At 38.0% G+C, this 25,914-nt stretch overlaps 1 protein-coding gene across 2 annotated transcripts in view; it reads right to left on the bottom strand.

Annotated features, from left to right (window-relative positions):
• Nucleotides 1-7,757: 7,757 nt before the first annotated feature.
• The window catches only part of LOC131221029 (ATP-dependent zinc metalloprotease FTSH 12, chloroplastic), a 52,822-nt gene continuing 34,665 nt past the window's right edge, over nt 7,758-25,914 (bottom strand). The window contains exons 12-19 of one of the 2 annotated variants that reach the window (XM_058216104.1): nt 24,310-24,429; nt 24,085-24,201; nt 23,638-23,814; nt 20,990-21,109; nt 20,788-20,862; nt 15,428-15,535; nt 12,824-12,904; nt 7,758-8,543 (exon numbers count right to left, since the gene is read on the bottom strand). In XM_058216104.1, the coding sequence (XP_058072087.1) occupies nt 8,466-8,543; nt 12,824-12,904; nt 15,428-15,535; nt 20,788-20,862; nt 20,990-21,109; nt 23,638-23,814; nt 24,085-24,201; nt 24,310-24,429 (876 nt within the window). In that variant the 3' untranslated portion in view covers nt 7,758-8,465. Of the gene's footprint in view, nt 8,544-12,823; nt 12,905-15,427; nt 15,536-20,787; nt 20,863-20,983; nt 21,110-23,604; nt 23,815-24,084; nt 24,202-24,309; nt 24,430-25,914 lie in introns of those variants that run through there. The other variant, XM_058216105.1, reaches the window with a different exon arrangement.

The following is a 25,914-nucleotide window of genomic DNA, read 5'->3' as shown; positions in this document are numbered from 1 at the left end:
TGGGTTCTTGGACACTTCTTTTTTCAAAGGTAACAAAAGTATATTATAAACATGCACCAAAAGGCAATTGGACTATACAAAGAGAAGGTAAGAACTACATGAAGAAAGAATAATTATTTTCCCCTTCCCTCCCTAAAACCTGAGGTCTATTCAATAACCAGGCTTCTAGCTTTCAACATGACCTAACTTGACGAGCGGCCTCACGTTTCTAAAACACGTCCCATTTCTTACTTCCCAAATAGCCCAAAGCCCCGCCAACAAGCATAAACGTCATTGGATTTGTAATTATTTTTTGAGATTAACTTCATATCAAAGACCAAAAGAATAGATTAATAGAAGCCGGATAGGCCCAAGACATTTCGAACGAGGATGGAATACAATTCCACAAAAAGAATGCTGTGGGGCCGTGCAAAAAGAGCTGATCAATTCATTTCGCATTCACCATGCTCATCAAACATGATATCCATTCTGTATTTGGGATAGCTATTTTACAACCCCGCAAATGCCTTTACTCTAGGAGGAGCTCTATAATGCCAAATAAACTTGGTAGCAACTACACTTGTGCACTTCCATCCTAAAAACATGTTATAGAAGGATCGAACCGAGAATTACCTAAAAACTTGTTATAGAAGGATCGAACCGAGAATCATCCGAACTTCCCAGCCTAAAAACATGTTATAAAAGGATTAAACCGAGAATCACCTAAAAACATGTTATAAAAGGATCAAAACGAGAATCACCTAAAAACATGTTATAGAAGGATCGAACTGAGAATTGTCTGAACTGCCCAACCTAAAAAATATGTTATAGAAGGATCAAACTGAGAATCACCTAAAAACATGTTATGGAAGGATGGAACCGAGAATCGTCCTAACTTCCCAACCTAAAAACATGTTATAGAAGGATCTAACCGAGAATCGTCCAAACTTCCCAACCTAAATACATGTTATAGAAGGATCGAACCGAGAATCACCTAAAAACATGTTATAGAAGGATCGAGCTGAGAATCATCTGAACTTCCCAACCTAAAAACATGTTATGGAAGGATCGAACTGAGAATCGTCCAAACTTCCCAACCATAAAACATGCTATATGAGTATTTAACCGAGAATCGTCCAAACTTATCTAACTACCGGCACATCGTATCCTTTTCACCAAGAGATGGATAGCAAAATTTGATATGATCCAATAATAATGTCAATTCCTCCACCTTTTTCTCGGACAGGAAATGCCGGCAAGGAGTTCACATTATACAATCACAGAATCGGGAGAAGCATAGACTCACCAACACCATCAGACACATTTTTTGACGTTAATGCAACAAATATCATTGTGATTTCGAAATATTGTGATATTTTCGCAAAAAATACACTGATATTATTACAATATTTTGAAAATATTGGTAGTTTATACGAGTTTTTCGCTTTCTAATGTAAAAATCATTAAAAAAAAAACTTATATAATTCATTAATAATTTTTTTTTGGCAATTTTTCCTGAGAAAAAACATAAATAAATAAAAAATCTGAAAAATCTCTGAAGAGATTTCCAATCGGAGAAATGACCAGGAACTAGATTTGTCACTGTGGTAGAAAGTTTTATGATGTGCATAAAACTTGTGGACCATTCACAAGTGTGTATGGCCATCAGGACTGTTGATCTTGTTGGTCCCCGTGGGGACGGCAATCAGGAATGTTGATCTTGTTGGGCCCCCGGTTCGATGGCCATAGACCAAAATGGTGATTGGATGGATGATCCTGAGCTGTATTCGTGCAATTTTTCTGACCTACCAAAGTTGGACCACTTATCATTTTATTACTGTGTTGACTGTAGAATTGGAAGCTAGAGGCCAGATAGCCATTGTAGTTAGATCTCGAGTTTCTAGCAAATGGCCCATCAAGACAATGGTCCTGATCACCACACACACGCCATGTGATCAATGATGATGTTTGGGTGGTGATTTGTGAAATACAATTAGGAATGGCATCAGACCACACTAGCTTGGGCACGACCCATGACTGGAGCCACTGGGCTGGAACCATGAGGATAGGGCCGAAAGTCCCGGCCAATGATTTAGCAATCTAGACCGTTAATTTTGTGGGCCATCAAGGACAACCATGCCCCAATTTTGGGCCTTTCTTCAGTTGAAAATGTATTGATTTGCAAGCCACAAATTGAAAGGTAATAGCTGCTTGATTGAGGTGTATAGTACATGCTCCATCCATGCCAGGACTGGACAGATGAATGGTCCTGATCAGTGAACCATGGGGCCCACTTGTAGTAGAATTATATAATGCCTATGCAAATGAGCCATATAAATATTCTAAAATGGAAACACTAATTGAAATAGGAGTGATGATCCAGCCCTAATTTTGTTTTATTACAGTGTGAATTCGTGTCCCTTGGCCCAGGTTGGCCCACCTATCATCACTGCAGCATGGCACTAAAACCACACTCTACGCTTTATCGCACCGTTGCGCCCACCGTGAATGTATGCGGCTTATCCACACCGTCCATCCATTTTTTCAGCTCATTTTCACTGTTGAACCCAAAATTGAGGCATATCCGAAGCTCAAGTGGGCCCCACCACAAGAAACAGTGGGGATAATGATGTCCACCGTCGAAACCTTCCTAGGGCCCACAGTGATGTTTATTTATCATCCAACCTTTTCGTAAGTTCACACAGACACGGATGAAGGGAAAACACAAATATCAGCTTGATCCAAAACCTTTGTAGCCCCGTTAAGATTTCAATGGTAAGTGTTCAATTCACACTATCTCCTTTGGTGTGGTCCACTTGAGCTATGGATATGCTTTGATTTTGGGCTTATACCCTAAAATAAGCTGGTAAAACGGATGGACGGGGTGGATAAGATACATAACTCATGGTGGGCCCCACAGAGTTTACTCAGTACGCAATACGATTTGTGTGGGATGATTAAAGCCCTCTGATTATATAGGTGATCAGCTCTCTTAAAATATATGATATTTAAAGGGAAATAGTAAAAGCAAAGAGTTGGAATGCATAAGAATGTAGGCTAAGGAGCAACCCTGGGCTACAACTGGTTGTAGGTTAGCTTAATATACCCCACTAAAAGAAATATTCTTGTGGTAGGTCAGCCAGAAATATAGTGAAATTGTCTTTCCCATTCTTTCCCCGGACCCTGCTACTAAGAAAGACGATCACTTCTTAAAGTATCCCATATATATGTAGGTGGGAACAGGGGAAGAGGTCAGATTTATCCCAATGGGAACAAGAGTAACAATACAGTCTATAACCTACTGTCATATTCATGATTACTTGAACCCTACCAAAAACAGTGGGCCAGGCCATGAAGATCACCAGGTACAAAAATCTAGCAAATCTACTTATTCGATGGGCCACAATCCAGCCGACATCGAGGTGAACCATTGGTATCGATGAATCCGGCGTCATCAAAAGTCGGGTGGGCCATCCGCAAGGTTGGACGAATGCGCCGATATTTTCATGTTTTGAAAAGAAAATTTATTCTTTAAAAAAAAATAAAAATCAAATACTAAGGGAAGATTCATTTTATATAGAGTAGGAATCATTTAAAAAACCGATGAATCTTTAAGGACCCACTTTGATACCACCAAATAAGTTACTTTTTCTACTTATAGCAGTAGATAAGTATTTGATTTGTCAGTTTTAAAATACAACACCCTCCCTTTTGGTCCAAAGACAAATAATAGCCTCCATTATGCATTTTCCTACATAATACCTTTTTCGCTTTCCAAATATGGTGAAAAAACACCCTACCATTAATTTTTTGGACGAAAAACTATGGTTAGGTTTGCGAAAACATTTTACAAAATAACCACTCCCTAATCCTCAAAACTCAGAACTCTAACCCTAACTTTTTTGTCTCTCCCTTCTCCTAAACCTTAAGCCTAACCCTACACTCTTCTAGCTTAATGGCTATGACATCAGTAGGACCTATAATGGCTACAACATGGTTCCATCGCATTTTGCCAAAGTATGTTAAACACAAGGTATTTTATGACAAAAAATGAGAAAATGGAAGGAGTTATTTAGGGAGGGGAAGTGTACGAGCGAGGCTGTAATTTGTCTTTGGGCCAAAAAGGACACTAAATGTCAAAACCTCTAATTAAATTAATAATATTAAAAATAGTATTAGTGTCTTAAAAATTATATACAAATAGCAATGCTAGATCATATGCAAGTTGAGCGATGGTGGTATCACTAGTTCTAAATGTTGCCCATCCTTTTTTGTGATAAAAGCTTGTTTTGCTGGAGAGACTCATTTCAAGTCATTGCAAATCACGTGAGGCTAGCCAAAGATCCGAGTTTGTTAGAAGCTTGGTGTAAATTTTCTATTTAAAAAAATTAAAAAAAAAAAAAAACTTTTTATGATTACATTTGTAAAGGATATCGGAAGACCCACTCAAGTACGAAAGCTGTGATCTTTCCGAAAATGGATTCCTATCCCGAAAGTGAATAACACCAATCGGTCAATTTGGGATTATGACATATATCATGATCAATACAAAAATGAGTCGAGTCATCTATTCCTTTCCTCAAGAAAGGTATTTCTATTTTACATGGCCTAACTATTGAACCCAGAAATTTCTACAGGTAGGGTAGCTGGTAAAGTTGCCTATGCATGATTCTGTCATTGTACTGGAGGGGGAATCTCCTAAAAGTCTTTTATCCTCTTTAGGTATTTTTAACTTTCAATTTTTTGATATCCTTGATTCCCATCTAGTTTGTTAGGATTCTCCTTTTCTTCTAAACAAAAGGAAATGAATCCATAAAAAACAATACAATTGGTTAAAATGCATAATGATAGATCATATCTGTATCATTTTGCATTTGTGGGTAAATATAATCCGTTTTGCTATTTTAATTGGTTATCATATTATCAACTTTTCATAGATAAACTTGATTTGCAATCCCAAGTTATATTGGTTCAGGATCATGGAATCCATTTCTATTGGATAAGAAGGGCTGTTGCACAAAATGTACTTTTAATTGCCCCTTATATCCTATATCTACCTATATAAAGAAAAAAAATCAATAAATTAAAATAATGCTGTAATTTTGAAAATCATTCACTGTATGGTGAAAAAGAAAAAATGAAAAAATGAAGTGAATTGGAATTGTCATATATATATCGAGTTTTTGAGAACCTTGGACCACATAAGAATTTGTTGATGTTTCCAATTGAATCTTCTTGTTCCAGGATGCTCCATAGGAATAAATTGATATTCCCTCTACAAAGAAACCATTTATTCCAAGTCACATGAACAATATATTTTTAAATATCTTTCTTTGATTCTAGAAAAAGATCAAATTATATTTATATAGGATTTAGATATAAATATCAGGTCATGGTTTCCATCGGCTATCTAATCATGATTTTTTTTACCCCCAAAGGTTAAGGTCTTTACCTTTGGGCCAGTTGTGGGCCAGAGATTCAAACCCCCGTCACCATGGTTCGTAGCCACGTGTACTAATCTTCTGAGCTACGAGTCCCACCCCGTCTCCACTGCATACCTCTTTCACCATGAAACTTGTGATTGGTAGTAAAACATCAATTTTCCTATTGAGACTCAAGATACTTTCTTATGAAGTTCTGTTATAGTATCTATAACTGCCTCTGATTTAGGTGGGCTCGCACTGCTCAAAACCAAGTCATGGAATTTTAGAACAAAGGTAAGAATCAAAGCAAGGAACTAATACCTCCTCTACAATCCAATGTAGGGCTGTACACAAACTGAATTAGCTCGGTTAGCTCGCTCAACTCGACTTGAAAAAGCTCAATTCAACTCGGTTCGAAACTGAGTTCGAGCCGAGTCGAGCTGATTTTTTGAGCTCGAAAAAATTTCAAACTGAGTTCGAGCTTGGCATAGCTTGACTTGACTCGGATCAAACCCCAACTCGAATCAAACTCGGATCGAACCGGTTCAGTGACTCGGTTACTTTGATATTGATGTTGCAAACCAAGTGTTTGATGAAATGACTCAACGAAGTGTTGGTTTGTGCAAGGAAGGTATGTATATGAAAGAAATACCATTTTTTTTCTTGATTTTGACCTACAAGGTGTTTGATGAAATACCTATAAAATTGCTGCTGCTATTTTACATACAGTGAGAAATTGAATGTGTAGTCCATATGTTTGTGAAAATGCTGCACAGGTGAACTCTGCTCGATCTTGGCTCGAACTGGCCCGAGCTGCTGACCGAACTGAGCCGAGCTGACCAGTCAGGCTCGATGACCGAGCTGAGCCAAGTTCAAGCTAGGGTCAGCCAGTGGCCGAGCTGAGTCGAGCTTGACATGACTCGTGTACACCTCTAATCCATAGGCTAAGAGAACATCTAGACAATATTTTTAGCAGCCAGAGTTTGAGACGCCCTCAATTACTAGTTGGTTAAGGCCTGTTTGAATGTTTGGGGAACTCAATTCTCTGGTTTTTGTGTTTCTAGAGGGGCGCTCTAATTGTAACGATACCACCATGAGCGCATCCATAAGCTTACTAACTGTTGTACTGGGTAGTTGTGGGGCCCAATAATGTATTAATGGGATCCATACCATCCATAAGATGGGTCACCTTATTAAATCCCGAGGGCTCAAAATCCACCTGGTCCAAAACTCAGATAGGCCACAACACTAGAAGCATATTGAAGGGGAGACACCCACCGTTGATTAGGGTTGGGAGTCCACCTTGTTGTATATACAATATCAAGGCTATTCAGAGTCTTCATCAAGTCCGGATGCAGAGTCAAGCCAAGATTCAGGCTATTTTCTGATGCAGGTTGTTGTGGAACACCTTTGTTTCCCATCAGGCTGAGTTTATTACGGTAGGGGTTTTTTACAGTAACAAAACTGATATATGGGGTGGATTCACGTAGGTTGGATCAGTGTTTGAAATATCAGTATCGTGTTATGTATCGCACCCTTGGAATACAGATACGTATCGGTTATCGCATGAGATATATCGGTTGTATCGCGTAATGTATCTCTGTTGTTGGAAACATGGGGAAACATTGGAAATTGATTGAATTTTCAATGAAATTTTAGTGATTGTTCAAAAAGACATCAATACAAACTTACAAATTAAAACATTACATAAAAACAAGTGTACGTAATAAGTTTTCTTTGTATGGGGTCCTAATCCATGCGGTGTCTAACTGAATTGATGCAAGTATATTCAAAGTTTACCTATATAATTTATAAATGTAAGAATACACGTGAAGACACAAGCAGTACATTCAAAAGCGAATGAAGAATCACTAGAACAGGTTTGATTTTATGTTTCGACATAAAGATTGCAACCGATTTGCGAGAAATTAGGAAAATTTTGATTTTTTTATTTTTATTTTCCACAACTCGGTCATTCTCCTCGAAATTTCGAAATAGAAGCTTCTAATCCATGATTTTTCATGCAAAATATGAAAAATCATTCATTTGTAACAATTTGACACTAATTTACATGTGGGATATACCACTACTTCTGCGTTTCGTATCGCACAGGTGGGATACGAGATATATCATGGGATATATCAGCCAATATTGTTGATATTTAAAACACTGGGTTGGATGGGGTGAATGCATCATGTAGGTCCCAGCTCTGTCGGGTGTCAACACATGGCTTAGTGGTAGACTGCGTTTCAACACTAAGGTCATGGGTTCGAGTGCCCATGTGGGGTGTGTTAAAAATTTATTTAAAATTAAAAAAAAAAAAACAAAAAAAAACAACCCAGCACTACCTTAAAGAGTTGGTAATGGAATGGTTACTAGCAAATCTTCGTCCTCTGTAAGGCTATGCCACAACACGGTTATCATACAACCATTTTCAGCACCCAAGAACAACCCCGAGCAACTTAATACAAGCAGCTTGAGCTACAATTTATATTTGAAACAGGTCACTACAATTGAGAATTAATGAACATGATCCCACCAGAACCCTACAGTCAAGCATGCTTTGGCAAGAGCAATACTGGTATGGGTGAGAGTGAGAGAGACTCAAACATGTAATAGATCAACAACTATCTTGCAATCATCCCATGAAACTGATTATTACCATTTCTTCTGCTAACTTCTGTTGCAAATCTCTCACTAGATTTTTAATACCTGATCCTCATCTTTGGCTGTGTTGAGTGTTTTTGTGACATCATCCTCACATTAGTAGAAAGAGGGACCATACCCATGCATTGAAATTTGTCCCTCGGCCTGACCACTACAAAATTCAGGCTCATCACATGAATTACAATAGGTGCCTTTGAGACGATGAAAATGCTTACCCATGAAATCCACCATTAGAACATCCAATGCGGGTGTACTCGAATGAGATTTCATAGCTTCAGGTGACGGTTTCATGGAAGTAGGCTGTATGGCTGCTGCTCAAATAGAGACATTCTTCACCTCCATATCCTACTACATACATCAGGGGCAGAAAATCCAGCAGTGAGAATGATCAAATTTTCAACAGCGGTGTAGAGGGGCGGGATATACATCCAACGGTTGATAACGTAATTGGTTGTTAACTGGCAATGGCCCCTCCTGAAGAATTCATGGAAGAAAAAAGAAAAAAGTAAGGTAAATTGGAATTCTAAGCATAATTTGCATATGCATTACACGTTTTAAAAAAAATAGAAAAGAAATATTTAAATGATGATAAATCAATGGTTTTTTTTTGCTTTTTTTTTTTCATTTTTTACATCAATAGATATACAGAAACAAAAGAAAAAAACTTGTTTAAAACTAAGCTAAATAGATTCAGCTGATTTCAATTATTTACAAGAATTATTTTTTTTTAACAGTGATCGAGATAAGGCAAAAGCCAAAAGAATTACAAAAGACAAAATAGAAAGGAAAAATGAAAAATGAAAAAGGAAAAAGGAAAAAGGAAGCTATTTGCAATTTAGACTTTAAAAAATAAATAAACAAATAAATGCATAAAAACGGGAAGGGCCAACTATCTGATCACTGTCACATTTTGCTAGAAGTGGGGTCATGGCCACTCAAATTGAGATATTGTGACTGGAGGTTGTAGGCTTTCAGGGTTAATGAAGGTGTGGTAGAGGGTCTTTTGAGGTAAAGGGTTTTGCTGGGTTTAGGCTAGGGCACGAAAGATGAGGCTCTTGAAAAGTCAAATAAATGCTTGGAAGAAAGAGGTGCTAAGGCAATGTGTTCCATAACGGTAACGGTGGCCGTAACGTCCACCACCATTACCACTGTAATGGCTGTTGGAGCCCTTTGTTTTCTTTTTCTTTTTTTTTTTTTGGAAAAAACTGTTTCTGGACCGTTGTAGGACCTGTTACAACTCTTTTTTCTATAATGGCTGTGTAATGCGCAATGGTTACGACCATTATTGTTGTGTAACTGATTTGGAATCCCATGTGTTGGGGAGTTGGGAGGCAAAAGTTGGAAATATTCTCAAGAGCATTCAGGAGATGGACATAAAGGAAGAAGGATCGGATCTAAAGGAGGATGACAAAGTGCTGAGGGCGAAATTAACCCAAGATTTAGGAATTGGTTAAAGCGGAAAGAAATCAAGTAGTGCCAGCAGTCTAGAGCAATCTGGCTCAAAGAAAGGGACAAAAATATGAGATTTTTTTTTTTTACCATAGCACTACGAGTGCTCACACCAAAAGCAACAAGATAAGCAAGAAGAGAGAGAGATCAGTAGTGGAAGGTAGCAGTGCATTTCTATGAAAGAATGCTAACCAAGGAAGGTTGGGAATGATCGAAGTTGGAAAACTTGGACTTCGGTAGGTTACCAAGTGTGTAAGCCAAGTCACTTGAGAAACCATTTTCTTTAGGGGAAGTCAAAGAAGCTGTGGATCTGCTAGGAAGAGATAAGGCATCAGGACCAGATGGCTTTCCAATAGCTTTCTTCCAGGTGTTTTGGGACAATGATAGGTAGCATCATGAGCTTCATGCTGACAGGCAGAGTTCTTCGATTGGGGTTGTTTGTCAGCCAATATAAGAGTTTCCTTTATAGCTATTATTTCGAAGGTGATGGGTGCTAAAAGCATAAAGAACTTTAGATCTATAAGCTTGATAGGGGGCCTTACAAGATACTCGCAAAAACTTTGGCCACCAGATTCAGGGCGGTTTTAGGAAGTGTCATCTCCAAGAACCAGTGCGCGTTTGTTGCAGGGAGACATATTTTGGACTATGCCCTCATTGCTCACAAATGCATTGATTCGCTACAAGGATCTAAAGTTTAGTGTGTAAGCTAGACATCGAAAGGGCATACGACCACATCGACTGGGGCTTTTTGGAGTATATGCTAGGCTCGGATGCGGCGAGAAGTGGAAAGGTAGATGCGGGAGTGCATCCGATCAGCTAGATATTTTGCTCTAGTTAACAGCTCACCCAAAGGTTTCTTCAAAAATTGGAGGGCCTCCTGTATAGATGATTTAAAGGATCGTAAATCTTTCATTTGTTTAAGTGGGCTGTATTTTTGGCACACCATCTCAGTGCGTTTTTAATAAAATTTTCGTTGCTTTTTGAAAAAAAAAAAGAAGGCCAGCTGTGGATGATAGCACGAAGTCACGATTGAGAAAAGAGCAAAACCCTCCCGTTCTTATCTCGCTTGTCATTTGTGGCAGAAAAAGCAGGCAAACTCTAGCCTACTTAATGCGGGTTGCATTTATGGCGGTCCAAAAAACCAAGCCTATTAAGTGCAACGGCAAGGCCCCACCAACAATAGTTCCATGGTACACCCAAACACTACCTAATATCATAGTCGTCAAAATCCTACAATTTACGATTTGAGTCGAACGTTAAGCAAAATGATTTGAATCCCACCTTGAATCCCTTTTTAGATGAATCCTATGATTCTATGATACGAATCCTGCAATTTAGTATTCAAATCCGATTTACGATTCAAATTATACTTGTTCTCTTCTATTTTAAGCTTTACTTGACTATCATTTTATGTTTTTAAATTGGTGGTAGCTTTAAGAATCATATTTTATAATGTTCTTAATAAGAGAGCATGTGATAGATATTCTCTTTGAATTGTGTAGCACTTTCTTATGATTTCTTACTTGTGAATTGATCGAAATACCCAATTGTTGTATGGCTTATCTAGAATGTTTTTATGGATGGTTGCAATCGTGTTGACCTATTTGTATGGTGGTAATGATGGTTATAAATCAAATTATCTTTTTTGGTGGTCTATAGAATCAAATGCCGCTTTTGCAATGTGATTCTACGCTCAAGAAAGGTAACAAGAACATAAATTATTGAATTCTTGAACTACAAAAAATAAAGGAAAGACAAGATTCCTCTAACACTATTGATGCAGGACATGAAATTAAATATGGAATGCAAGAGATCAAGCTTGAGATTATACCAATTTTAGACAGTCACAAAATTCCACATCCTCCATACTATCAAACATTCAAAAAGGGGAATCTATAGGGGTCCAAGCCTACACAACTTTAGGGTTGGATCAAATAAAATTATAAGTCAAACAAGCCCAAAGGAGTGTAAGAATCATCCATTCTTGCAAAGGATTGTTCCCAACTCAAGAGATTCACTAATTTTCAATTTTGGGGAAAATCTAGGGTTTGAAAATTGGGGATAATTGGGATTTGGGACTCTTTAGGGTTAGGGATTTGGATTAAGGGGTTTTTTTGGTCAAAAGAGAAGGAAATAGAGGAAAAAAAAAAAAAGAACCTAGGATGAGCCACGCACGCTGGACAGCAGAGGGGCCTGAACGCATGTGTGTGATAGGTCGTCCGCACGTGTGTGAGGCCCACAAAGTCGAAAACCTACTTCTACGCTGGGATCGGCCAAGGATAGGCTGCTTCCATACCAAGTTTTGAGTCGATCCGTCCTAAGGCGTGTGTGTAGTATTCCGCCGAAGTTTCAGCCCCTCAGATGGGCCAGAATCTGAAAATCTGCTTGTGCACTGCTGTGGGAGAAAACTTGGATACGAAAGTAGGTGAATCTGAAAGTGAAAGGGGTGTAGAGGGTGATAGATGTGGTGCATAATAAGGTGGAGATGATTTGGAGCGGATGTGGCTTCGCACCACGGTAGTTAGCCCTTCGAGGAAGGAAAGGCTTCGCACCCAATTCAATTCTTCAACCCAAAGAGAGAGAGAGAGAGAGAGGAAGAAACGCAGAAATTTTTATTCATAAAATATCATTGCAATACCTACATGGGATTGCTATATTTATAAGAAAACCCTAAACCCAAAAAAGACAAAATTACCCTTGCGCCAGGTGCGCGTACTATTACCAAAGCTAAAGCAAATAAAATAACTAATCAAAGCCATTCATGAAGTTTCTAATAACAAAAATAGTTAAAACTCAAAATCCTAAATCATCTAAAGTAGTGGGCCACGATCATGAGATCTGATGGTAGAATCTATGTGATGATCGGGTTCACTCCAATGCTCCATAACGTAGACCCCTAATTATGAGGCCCTCCAAAGATGTTGTCATTGATCCAAATCAAAAGTGGGGCCCGCCTCCTCGAATACGTGTGTAGAGGGGGCGTGTGCATGATGTCCCCATCAAGTATCATGATAAGGGAAATGGATGATTGATGAGTTATTATTTATTTATTTATAATTTTTCATATATATATATATAAAGAAAATCATAAAAAATCTTATGATTTATGGCACTGTAACAATTCAACCCTTATTACAATCTATGATTCGATAACAATTTTGACAACATTGCCTAACATTGACATAATTAACATTATCTAATGCATCTGAAATTGAATACAGCGAATGAATGGTGGATTTGCACAACCCTCTGCCATAGTTATCAACATTTAGATCATCAAGGAAAATACAAATAGGTAAAAATACCTCTTCCAAATTTATCTGGAATGGTTCTACAAGATCCTCGAGCATCACTGGAGACAACGGCTTCATTCGTTCCTCCACTTCCTAGCAAATAACAGTGTGTGATGGTTAGAAAGACATACATCAGAATAGTTGTGAAACTTCTACTGCCTAAAAAAGTGCCCAATCAGTCTATCGAAAGTTTTCTTTTTCTTTCCCTTCTTATTTATTTATTTATTTTCTTTTTTCGAGGTCATTACTAAGGAAGGTGCCAAAAACAAACTCAGAGCATGATATGATTGGCCACAACTACTCGTGTTGAAAATCAGGAGGAATTACAGGGTCATGCACTTAAGCAAATGTATAATTTATGGGGCCTCACAGATGGGAAGATCAACCCGTCAAATATCAGGTCCTTTCTCCATTGAATGTATAGAATCACAGTAATGTTTCTTCAAACAGTGGATTCATAAGATACCATATCGAAGTGTTGGGATCTTCCAATTTGGAAGAATTCCAGGCTATCCCCAATCCTAGTTTTTGGATGTAACAGTGCCAGGTTGTTCGTGACAGTTTCCTTAGTTCCACCTTCATGGTTGTTTATCCTAAGTTTCATAACATCATCTAGAACAGTTGAAGTATGTAGCTAGGGTTCCACTGTTATAACATACAGATTTTTAGCATCTTACAAAGAGACCATTTTAACATCAGTTCTAAATGTTTCCACCTATTTATCCAAGCTAGAACAATCATTAAGCTAATAATAGCAAATTGAGCCATGAGGCTAAACATCTCATCATAGTATAAGCTTGATTTTTTACTAAACCCTATTGTCACCAACTAGCATTATATTGTTCATTACCTTCTTTTTATATATCATTCATTACTTCTGTTGGGGGAAAAATAATACGACCTATGAAAAGGAACCAACTCTACAACCAGCAGGGACCCAATAGGGCTAAACCACTTAAGAGGCATCTACTAGGCCGACCACAAAGTAGGTCGATACAACTGTAAGTCCACTCAAATGGCCGACCTATTGAATAAAGTCGGCATAACTACATGTCGGTCATAGGTCGGTTATAGATTGACCCGACCAAAGGTCAGACATAGCTCGGCCATAGATCGGCGTAACCTCTAACAAGGTGAATGTTGATCTGTTGAAGAGGCTCAACATTATCTACTTCCACTCTATCCGGCACATCCCCCGCCCGACCTTGTCCCGGACAAATAGTCCGAGAATCTCTCCAACGTCCCAAAGATCTCTCCCAAGATCTTTGGAAGATAAAATCAGATCCCGAGGATCCCGGACGACCGTAATCCCAGGAAGATCCCTGGGAGATCCGAATACCCGTGCGAGAAGATCTCCAGTACAGCAGGAGTCCTAAATGGGGAAGGCTTCCAACGGCATTATCTTCCCTACTAAATAGAGAAGATTTCCTGTTCATGTGATCTTCCCTGTCGACTATATAAGGGGATCCATAGACGGTGAAAGGTACATTCATAACACTCTATCTAAATATACGACTGGTGACTCTTTTCCAGAAAGATCACCTCCTACAAAGACCCAATTTCCTGACTTAGGCATCGGAGGGTCCCCTGTACTAGCCAGGGTCTCCTTTGTCTCTTACTTTCTTGTGTTCAGGTTTCAGAGGGTTAACCAAGGAGGGTCTACAAGAAAACTGCATCAACAACTTCCATAAGACTTTAAATTGTTCTTCTGTAAACATTTCTTGGAAAAACTGCTCTATGTACCAAGTCGAAATCCCTTTTTGTGAAATCGAGTAATTTCTTAGTCTGTGCTTTAACCATATTTCCCTTTGCATGAGCTTTTTCAAAGGATTAGTCCTCGAATCTTGTCAATCTAACTGAGGGAAAGATAAGGATCCGAGAAGTCAATCAATGAGATAACTTCCACTATAGAGATACAGCAGGCATCCGGAAAAAAGCCAAAGATTGGATGGCTTAGATCTTCCAATCTAGAAAATTTGTGGGGCATCCCACATCCACTTTGAGGCCTATTTCATCAACATTATAGATCATTGAAACATGGGCCCCAACTTGTAAAGACTGGGCTCATCCATATCCTGATGAATCCAAAAATTCTCTAGGGAGGACTAGTTGGAGTCATGGTGACAAACATTGCTGAAATTTTTTAACATTTCACAATATTTTTGCTGAAAATTGATCAAATGATGTTATCACAATAATATTACAAGATTTTCCCACATATTGGAAGTTTCTACTTTTCGCGATTTTATCATGAGATTATGGCAACTTTAATGCAATGCATATAGTTAAGATTTTAAAATAATTTATTATTTTATAATAAATATTTTTTATATATTATTTTCAGTGAGATTTGTCTGATAATATGGCAAGAAAAACGTGAAAATATTCCAGGAAATTCTCGTGCCAAGAAATTGCTGAGAATGGCATTTGTCACTATGGTTAGAACCCCCTTTTGGTTGTTCCTCATCTTCTTCACCAGTACGTTTTCTTTGATTATCAGCAACTAATTAGATGCATGTACCAATGCTTATGGTACATCATCATGGAAAAGAGTCTTAGGCACTCTTGCACTTCTTATGGCTCAAGAAGAATGAAAGAGAACTCCCTTCTGCATACCAGTCCAGTTATTCTTGACTTCTCCAGAAGTTCTTCTATGATCATATCAAGGATATGTCTGTTTTGCTTCAAACCATTCATTGCAAGTTCTTCTGTCTCTTCAATATACTGCCGTACAAAAATATAGAAAGTCAAGAAGATTTTTCTTTTTTAATATCAGCAAGTTAATAAGAATTTCATACACTTGGCAAATGTAAAGAAAAACCAAACTATGTCCAGCATAAAACAAATCCAACATCTTCTAATACCACGAGGGGAATAATAGCTCCAATTGAAACTCAAGACTAATAAGACATTACTATGACATGTATATCACTATAGTTATCAAGAAATGGGATGATTATATATGCTCTAGTGATATCATTTCCAAATAGAGAACTGCGCACCTACAGGCTGCAGGCAGTTTTCCGCCACAAAGAATCATTCGGGGTTGGTAGATTTAAAAATATATAATAATAATAATAATATTCTTTTAAGGATGTTGATTCTGGGTTGGGAGATTATTTTTTAAAAAAATAAATAAATCATGTTTTAAGGATGTTATGTGGCTGAAAATTGCCAGCATGGCTCTTGCCAAGCAGGCAGTCTGTATTTGATCGGTTCTATTCCAATAAAGCTTACAGAAGAACAGAACACGATAAACCTAGCCAAGATAGTGTAGAAGAATGCAACAAAATCTGTGTAGAAGGCAATAAGAAGCCACCAAATCATATGACTAGATTTCCTATGAAGATACTGGTGACCTTATACATGAGCTTGCTGCTTTTCTTTCTTCTTTTTTTCTTAGATAAATAACCCAATCTTTATTAAAAATGCAAAAAGTTTTAGGAGGGGCAGAGATTGCTGAACGAAAAGATTATTCACGTGCAAAATACTGTTTGCCAAATTGCTGGCTACATTGTTAAAAGAAAGGAATCCCTCCCTCTCCCTCCCAGACAACCAAAATTTTCTTTAAAAGAGAAAGAGAAACATAAACCACCATAAAGAACCCACCACACACACACACAAAAGAGAGAAAAACATAATTATTTTTATAGCCTTGCTAAAGAATACTTTCTTTTGAAGGCTCTCTGGTCCCTTTTCTTGCCACCAATGCCACAAGAAAGCACAAGGAAACATTCTCCAAAACATTTCCCTTCGCGAAAATGGACCTCCAGCCCAGCCATCAATGATGTCAATCCACCTTGGATCCATTCAACAATGAAAGCTTTAAATAAATAGGACCACACCTGCCAGCCAAGGGGCAATGCAGGAACAAATGGTCAGCCATCTTGGCACTCCTGACACAAAAACAGATACTAGGAGGGAGAACTGTATTTTGTGCAGATTATCCATGGTCAGAATTTTATTAGCCATCCCATCCAAGCAAATGAAATTATCTCCAAAACTGTGAAATTTCTTCAAGAAGTAATATTCCACACCATTGCACCCTCAATTAAGAATCCTTAATGAGGCCCCCTTTCAGTTGGGAATATAGGGAGAAGAGAGCAGCATACTGCAAGGACAAGGGTTCCTCAACAATCCCTGTATCTTCCCAAAAGCGCTCCCAATCAAATTGTGAACTGAGTGTTGTCTTCCATGATGACCGCAACAATCCCTTGTTCAAAATCTGCCAAAATACTATCCAACCAATCCAAAGAGTAATAAACTTTGCAGAAAAATTTCCTGACAAAATCCCTGATAAAAAACAACTCCAAAGATTTCTAGGATGTTTAAATTATATCGCTGATTTTTACTAAGATTTAGCCAAAGATGATCAATTTTGCAAAATCTTTTGTGCAAAAAACCAAAATCATCTTGGTCAGAAGATCATGCCAAAAACAGTTCAAAACATAAAGAACAAAGTCAATACTCTTCCTTATCTCAACCTTTCCAATCCTGATTTTCCAAAAATAATCCAAGCAGACGCCTCTGATATTGGATAGGTTGGTATCCTTTTACAAAAAACTCCAAATGGACAAGAACAACTTGTTCGTTTTTCCTCTGGAACTTGGAACCAAATACAACAAAATTATTCTACAATTTAAAATTTAAAAAAAAAAAAAGAAAAAGAAATTTTATCTATGGTTTCTTGCATCCTCATATTCCAAAGCGATGTTTTAAACCAAAAGTTCATCTTGCATGGAGATTGCAAAGCAACCAAAGAGGTTTTGAAAAAAAGATGTCAAAAATCTTGCATCAAAACAAAATTTTGCCAAATGGCAAGCCCTTTTAGCCATATTTGAATTCGACATTGAGTTTATCCCCGACAAATCAAAATCTCTGCCTAATTACCTTTCTCGTGAATTCTTACAGGGAAAGCCCAAAACTGGCATCAAAAGCCAACCCTCAAAAGACCAAAACCAAATCAAAAGGAGAGATGGAAATTGAAATTTCGAATACCTTCTTCCCCCTCCTTCCTTCTTCTCAACAACCTCGCCAAAACATTGAGAGAAAAAAGCCAATTACTCAGCCAAACGCTGAAGAATACCAACTCAAAGGAAAACATAGGGTTTTAACCCTAGATTCCGAACTTGCCAAATTGCCAGAAGATACACTAATCCCAAAAATCCTTTTGCCCCAAAATCATTTTCATCCCAAACAGCCAAATTTGTCCAGAAAATTCTATGAAGCTATCCTGATTCAAACCAACAGTGCGATCTTTAAACACCGCACTAACAAAAATCAAACAGAATACTCATTTTCCAAAATGAAGATACTAAACATCATCAGCCAAAATGAATGGGGAAAATCCATTTCTCAATACCGAAATGTCCAAAGTCCAAATGGGCAGTCCCACTCTTTCAATTATTGGGACTACATGGTTGCGTGGAAATACGCACTCATTTTCCAAAATTCAGATAAGGGTCATTCTTGGTTCTTAAACTTTTCGAGACCATACATCAAAAATATCCCACCTTAGTCCTAAACTTAGTGGTGGACTTTGTTCAGAGCACACTTTGCAATTCTTCCAGATGTCCTCCTCACACTATGCCAAAATGGAGAAATTACGGAATCCCGAATTCCTCTCTCTCTCTCTCTCTCTCTCTCAAAACATTCAACGGGGTGGGGTTGTCCAAGGTTGTCTATTTTCTACCCCCTTGGGATAAGTCCTATTTATAAGGAGGAACTAGGGTTTCAGAGATAAATCATCATTTATGGTGCTCTCACGCCTACAGACTTTGGTAATGCCCTACACCATTAAAAGCAGGTAAAGTTGGCTTATCCTTGCACCTAAATTGACACATTCCCTCCACCAACCAGCAATATCCAATCTTAACCATAATCACATGCCGGCCTAAGGGTTGGATTAGAAGATCTCAACCATTGGATATCTAACAAGCACGATTAAACACTTTTAACGATTAAAAACCTATAATTAAAAATTTTAAAGCATCGGACCAACCTAGAAAACCACTTGGTCTGACCATTAAGGTCCAAGCCACAAATGAGTTCCTCGAGATAACCAATAGATCCCTTGTTGGAGCATGTGGGATTCTTATATCAAATCCTAATGCATGTGCCAAACCATATCCGTATGTTAGTCACAAATGTAACCTCCCAAGGCGAGTCAAAGCCCCAAACACTAGGACCATGAAGTCTCAACATGACTTCAGGTCTAAGGATTAGTCAAAGCTAGTGCATGATTGGGTCAATCCTATCCACACATGATGGGTTTCCCAAATCAATGACTTGATGCGATCCTCAAATGCAAGTGCTTAGCGAAGCTTAAAACAAAAGAACCTACATTCCATAAACATTACACTCCTATGTAGGGTAAGGCCAAGGCATAGTTAACCCAATGGTGGAGACCTTCCATCGAACCTGTCACTGGTTCACTGAGACAAGATGACTAATTAACCGTTCACGGATTGGCCACTCCCTCCACTATTGTTATGAAAATTAGGGTACTAAGATCTATGAAACAAAACTCTCCCTTGGCTTTTGGTCGTTGTGTCTAAACTCATCTCTCCTTGGACAACTAGAGGAATACCTCCCGGTAACCCATAAAATCATAGATACATCAGGTTTCCCCCATTTAATTATAGCATACGAGGTGAAAAACAAACACGTGGCCATCAAGGTACATGATCATAACAATCATGATTAGCTTTCCAGGTTTGCCATCAAGGTACATGATCATAACATTCATTATTAGCTTTCCAGGGTATGCTATACTAACAATATTTACCCAATTTCATTAGTATAACAGGCATCATGGGATTTTTGGACACAGGAACTTGGTCAACAAAAGTAGACTTTGGAAAGTCCAGAGGCACATCTAAAATTTTCCAGTCTAACATTATTACGAGATTTTTTGAAGCACAATATAGAGATACATGAATGCATTCACAGGAGCTTAGGGTTAACATCGATAGGTAATAACATAAGGGAAAGTAGTCTCAAATGGTTTGGCCATGTTCAAGTTACGACTGTACAGCCACATGTTCATAGCTTCAACAAGCCATGTGCAATAGAGAGTCAGAGACCAGCAATTGCACCAGTCAGTAGTACTGAGTTGGTTCAAGTTGAAGGCCATAAAAGGGCAAGGGGAAGGCCCAAAAGGACGTGGATGGAGGCAATAACAAAAGACTGATAACTTTATGGTTGAACTGAGAATATCATCCTTGAAGTGGAATGGCAGTACAGGATTCATGTAGCCGGCCTCAATTAGTTGGGAACTTGGGATGAGGCTTAGATGGTGATGGCAACATAGAGATACATTCAGGGTCTGAGCAGGAAGCAAATTGTTGTAGCTGGGAAGTGGCCTAGGTCTATCTAGGTTTAGATGATTTCTTGTCATCTAATGCATTTGTTTTGGATCCTCAGGCCTTCCTCCGTTCTTTTCTGTTAATAAAATTTATGTTGCCTTAAAAAAAGATAATTCCATCACTTCTCTTTATAATGAGATAATTTTGAAAAAGAATGCATCATGATTATTTCACCAAGCAAAGACAATTGTTTCACACAATTCCAGCAAAACATTGAGGAAATCCAATTGTGAAACATTTCACAAAACTAAATAAGCAAAAATTAATGCTTATATAGTGTAAATAATAAGAACATGGCACTTGGATTATAGATTTACAATCTAGAATGAATGTTAATGACATACAAGAAAAGCTTGTATCTAATCTCTTCACAAGCAGGACAGGTCGTATAGCCCAATTTTCTATTGTTACCAAACTAATATGACGACAAAATACTCAGCATTTAAAAGAAAGATTAAATATCGAGCATGTATTTAGAGAACATCTGTATTTAAGCATCAGTCCAAAACCAAAGAAACTATCATAGATAGAAAGACAAGCAAACATCATTCAAAGCAATTTTCAGAATCATCCATTTTAATAATGAAGAAGGAAGAAACATATAATTACCCTCGTTAATTCTCGAGTGAATAGCTCAGACACTTCAACAGTCATATCAGCAGGAATCACATAAGGGTCATCCCACTACCACAAGTAGGAACAAAATCCATCAATCAAGAGTACGAAATGATTGTGGCTACTAGCGGAAATGCTCAAAAACTAAGCATCTTTTAAAAAAAATTTATATTAGTGAAGTAAATGTAAGCAATACCCTGTATTTTATCAACTCTCCATCGGGATTGTCTGGCCGATCCATCATTCCAAGTCTTTTTACCAAACTGGTGAGGCCTAATCTTGAATTTGTAGGGCTAATTACCATCTCTCTAGCAATCTATAATGAAAAGTTGAGTAAGTGGAAGATATATATGCAGAAATTCTAATTCATCATCAGTTCTTGATAAAGGGAAACAGAAAAAGAAAAAAAAAAACGTCAATGGCATTAATGACCTTACATGCAAATAAATCACAACAAACTCAACAGTGCATGTTCTTGTAAATTTAGCTAGAATAAACACAATGGTATACATTGGGTATGAAAATTCATATAAAAATGTATGAAACAATAAATGTACTAGTAAGGTATGTTAGATATAAGTGAATGCCATACTTTCTTACTCTTTATTTCTTCACAGCAGTATTATTTTTGCAAAGACCTTTCATATGCAATCAGTTGTGTAGGAGCTTTTTAGTTTCTTGCACGATATTTTCATGTCCTTCTATTATTTATAAGAATAAAGGAGATGGAGAGCTCCACCAACAATCATTGGATTGAACTTATGACCATGCTATGAAACATTGGGAGAGTGATTGAGCAAAGACTTAAGGCATGAGACAAATTTATCAGAAAATCAGTTTGCTTTCATGCCTGGGAGGTCTATCACTTAAGTTATTTTCCTACTTAGACAATTGATCGAGAAATATAAGGAGAGAAGGAAGGATCTCCACATGGTCTTTATTGACTTAAAGAAAGCATTATAATAGGGTCCTTAGAGAGTTAATCTGGTCAGTGTTGGGAAAGAAACGAGTTTCAAGAGGATATATTAACATGATTAAGATGTGTATGAGGGAGTGGTAGCAAATGTGAGGACCACTAGATGAGAGTCAAGTGAGTTCCCAATTACTACAGGCTTGCACCAGGATACCTTTTGCATTGGTTATGGATGAGTTAACAAGGGATTTCCAGGAAGAGATCAGATGGTGCATGTTGTTTGCAGATGGCATAGTTTTGATTGACAAGACAAGGGATGGCATAAACACAAACCTAGATTTATGGAGGGGTGCTTTAGAATCTAAAGGATTTAACATTAGTAGGACTAAAACAGAATATATGAAGAGAAATTTTAGTAACAATAGGAGGGAAAACGGGGAATTATTCAAGATTGCTGACTAAGAAGTTTCCCAAAATTACCACTTTGGATACCTTGGGTCAATAATTCATAAGAGTAGGGAGATTAAGAAGGATGTTGCCCATAGAATTCAAGTTGGGTGGATGAAATGGAGATGTGCCTCTAGAGTTTTATGTGATTGCCGTGTACCACTCAAACTGAAAGGGAAATTTTAGAGGATAGCTATAAGACCAGCCATGCTTTATGGGACAGGATGTTGTGCAGTTAAGGAACAACAAGCTCATGGGATGAGTGTAGCTGAAATGAGAATGTTGAGAAAGATGAGTGGCAAGATAAGAAAAAAATAGAATTAGAAAGGTATGCATTCAAGGGAACGAAGGAGTAACACCAATTGGTACTAAGATGAGGGGAAGTAGACTTAGATGGTTTGATCATGTGTAGTAGAGACTAAGAAATTCACCAGTTAGGAGTGAGTTTGTACAAGCTGAAGGCTATAAAAGGGCAAGGGGAAGGCCCAAAAGGGCGTGGATGGACTTGATAACCTATGATCTAATTGAAGGAATGGCCTTTGATAGAGTGGAATGTCATAACAGGATTCATGTAGCTGACCCCAATTAATTGGGACAAGGCTTAAATGATGCTGCTGACGACTGATTGAAGCTAGAAACATGGAGTTTTGTGCTGCCACGGCAGCCAAACCCTTCCGACATGTGTAGTTGTTTAGGGAGATCATGAATATATTGACATTGTATTCGAGGTCCTCTGTCCATCTATTTCTTGCCAGTAAATTTTCTCTTTCAATATGATAAAGGCTCATAAATTGTAACAAAGGCCGTTCCCTCCTAATCTCCTTTCAGCTTCACCTATGATGCCTGGTGCTTGCTTTAGGGTGATTGATTGTACCAAATATCATGAATTTTCATGATATTTCATGATCAAGCAGTCTAATTTGGTGCAAAATTTTCACGATATTTCATGAAATTTGGTGCAACCACACACACCTTGGGCATTTTTTTCTTTCCATTTTTTTACGGGGATACAAGGGGGTATAAAAGCAAACATGCAAATACCATGAGTCATACATGTTCAACTCATAACCTTTCAGCTTGGTCCAAAAGCATCTACATAATCACACGGACAGATTTGATGTGTACATTCATGTTTGGACCACCTTGAACAACTAGCAAGTCCCTTTACTTAGAAAATTGGTCCTTACATTTGCAGACACAACCATACAATGCTAAATTCCTTGGAGACCACTTACCAAAAAAGAATTAAGAATATATATATATATATATATATATATAAAGGAGAAGAAGAAGAAGAAGAAGAATGCAGCTGTGGAACATGCACCATTTCATAAGTTGAAGTGAATGTGTTTGTGGGAACAAGGCAACGTAATGGATGTAACACTTTAAACACAATTTAACTTTCCTACGTGGAACTCTAAAACAAAGCAATTTCTTAAAGGACCTCTTACTTATAAATTATCCATCTGGGGACTATTGCTTACTTTTGATATCTTTTCTAGATCATCCCTTCCTCCATCAGTAATGTTGTCTCCGAACACGACGCGTTCAGCACAGCGCCCACCATGTGCTACCACCATTTGCATTTTCATGTAACCAAAGGTAGTATATCCTTGATCTACCATATTTTCTCTTGGATAAAAAACAGATATTGCTGTTTCCTGCTCTCATTACAATGAAAATTTGTAAGGCAACTAAGGCAACAGAATATCTCTGCTTGAGCTGTCAATGGGTGGGTGCGGCGTGGCCTAGAAAAAATTGAGCCCAGCCCACTTATTTACTGGGCTTGAAATTGGGCTCTGACCCAGCCCATGGCCTGAGATTTGGTCCAGGCCATGGGCGTGAAATTTAGGCTCAGGCCTACCCGCAGAAGCCTATCAAATTCAATAGATTCATACTATGCAAACTCCATCTCCATCATTAATTTGTACCTTACCACCAGGAAGCAGCTGAGAGAATGCATGCCAATCAAATTTAGGAAATAAATGAGCTAATAATACATGACCGGCCTCATGCACAGCTAGCAATCTCTTCTTCTCCAAAGATATCTGTTACATATAAACAACATTTAACAGCAATATCAGTGAGATGTCGTAGAAGAGCTGCAACACTGAGAATACCTTCTAATCACAATCTGGATTATTGTAAAAACATACGCTCGCTTCAATCTTTTGTTGCTCTTCCTCGGTAAGCAATACTCCCATGCCTTCAAGCAACTGCTTATCTAGCACATCAACAATGTCTTGCTGTGTGATCATAGAGTGCCCTTTTCTTACCTAAAAGCAATAATAAATTACATAATTTACATTTAATTCAAATATAACAGGCATCACCAATCACCAAAAAATTATGAATTAACTAAGAACTGTGATAAAAGGTTATCGACAACTATTATTCAGCTTCCCACGACTGGGGACAATGCATTCATGGAAGTATGCAAATCTAGTGTCAAGAAGTTACTTCCAAAAAATTAGACAGGAACTCTAGGTGACTCAAAGTCCTGCTCTGAAGCAACGCATTGAACAAAACCGCATGTGGAAATCCTTAAACTGCAGAACTGAGGTATGGCCTAGGAAAATATGTGCAAGCAGCCCAGAGCTTATGGTCCACCCAATGATGCAGGACCAATGTATGAAGCTAGATAATGAGTGGAGATCATTCAGCAAATTAAATTAATTAATCAAAACCAAAAAACATGCTAACATCATCTCAAGATTCCAAGAAGAAACTATGAATATTTCAAGCCTAAATTAGCCAACAACACCTTGCAAGATCATTAAATACTTGAAACTAGGATCTAATGGATGTGAGAACATCCAAATAGCATGGGAACAAGTCTAATTCAAAAGGGAAAGCAAATACTAACTAGGGCTTGCTTGCTTAGGATGTAGGTAAACCTAGGGTTCAGGAAATTTGTGGGAAAAGGCAAAATAGGGTTTAGTTGGGTGAATTGGTTAAGGGGATTGATGACTTTAGGTATTATTAGAGGGGAATTAGGGTTTTGGATGATGGGAAGTTAGGGATTTTAGGTCAATTAAGAAAATTTGGGGAAATTGGGAAATTAGAAAATCTAGGGTTAGGGATAGGGTTTATAGGTAGGAATGAAGGGGTGTTTGATGTAAGGGTAGTGGGATGCAAAGGGGAAAAAAGGGATAGGACCGTACGGCCAGCCCTATGGGTTCACACGTGTGGCTGTACGGTCACACGTGTGGGCTAGGTAGGGTTGGGTTTTGGGTTCCAAGGTTTAGCTTGTAGAGAAGGGTGTAAAGGGAAAGAAATGAGAAGGATTTAATGGATTTTGGAGAATGGGGGAAGAAGGAGAGAAGAAACTTATAGAAATACCTTGTTTGTTGATGAAGAGATGCGAATGTAGGGATAGAAGGAAGTCTCGCACTTCCGTCGATGAAAATATGCATCGCACCGATCTTCCTTCCAAATCACATGGAAGATATCCTCACATCACATGAAGATTGGAGAGAAAACAGGAGAGTTCTCTTTCTTTCTTTTTTTCAATAAAAATAACCACCAAGAGGGTCACACGTCCCCCCTATTATAGTCTCGGAAACTTTTCAAAATTACAAAAATGTCCTTATTTCATGTACTTTCATTAAATTAGCCCTAGTCTTAAAAAAAATCAAAATACATCTCTCATAACTAGTCCAAAACATAAATCAAAGTATAAAATAAATCTTAAGGTAATCCTATGCCATTAAATGGCCTGCATATCATCTATCGGGCCCCACAAGTGGTCACGATCACAA

The sequence above is a fragment of the Magnolia sinica genome, chromosome 12, assembly GCF_029962835.1.
Source record: "Magnolia sinica isolate HGM2019 chromosome 12, MsV1, whole genome shotgun sequence".
Lineage (NCBI taxonomy): Eukaryota > Viridiplantae > Streptophyta > Magnoliopsida > Magnoliales > Magnoliaceae > Magnolia > Magnolia sinica.
This window is presented reverse-complemented; position numbering and strand designations above follow the sequence as displayed.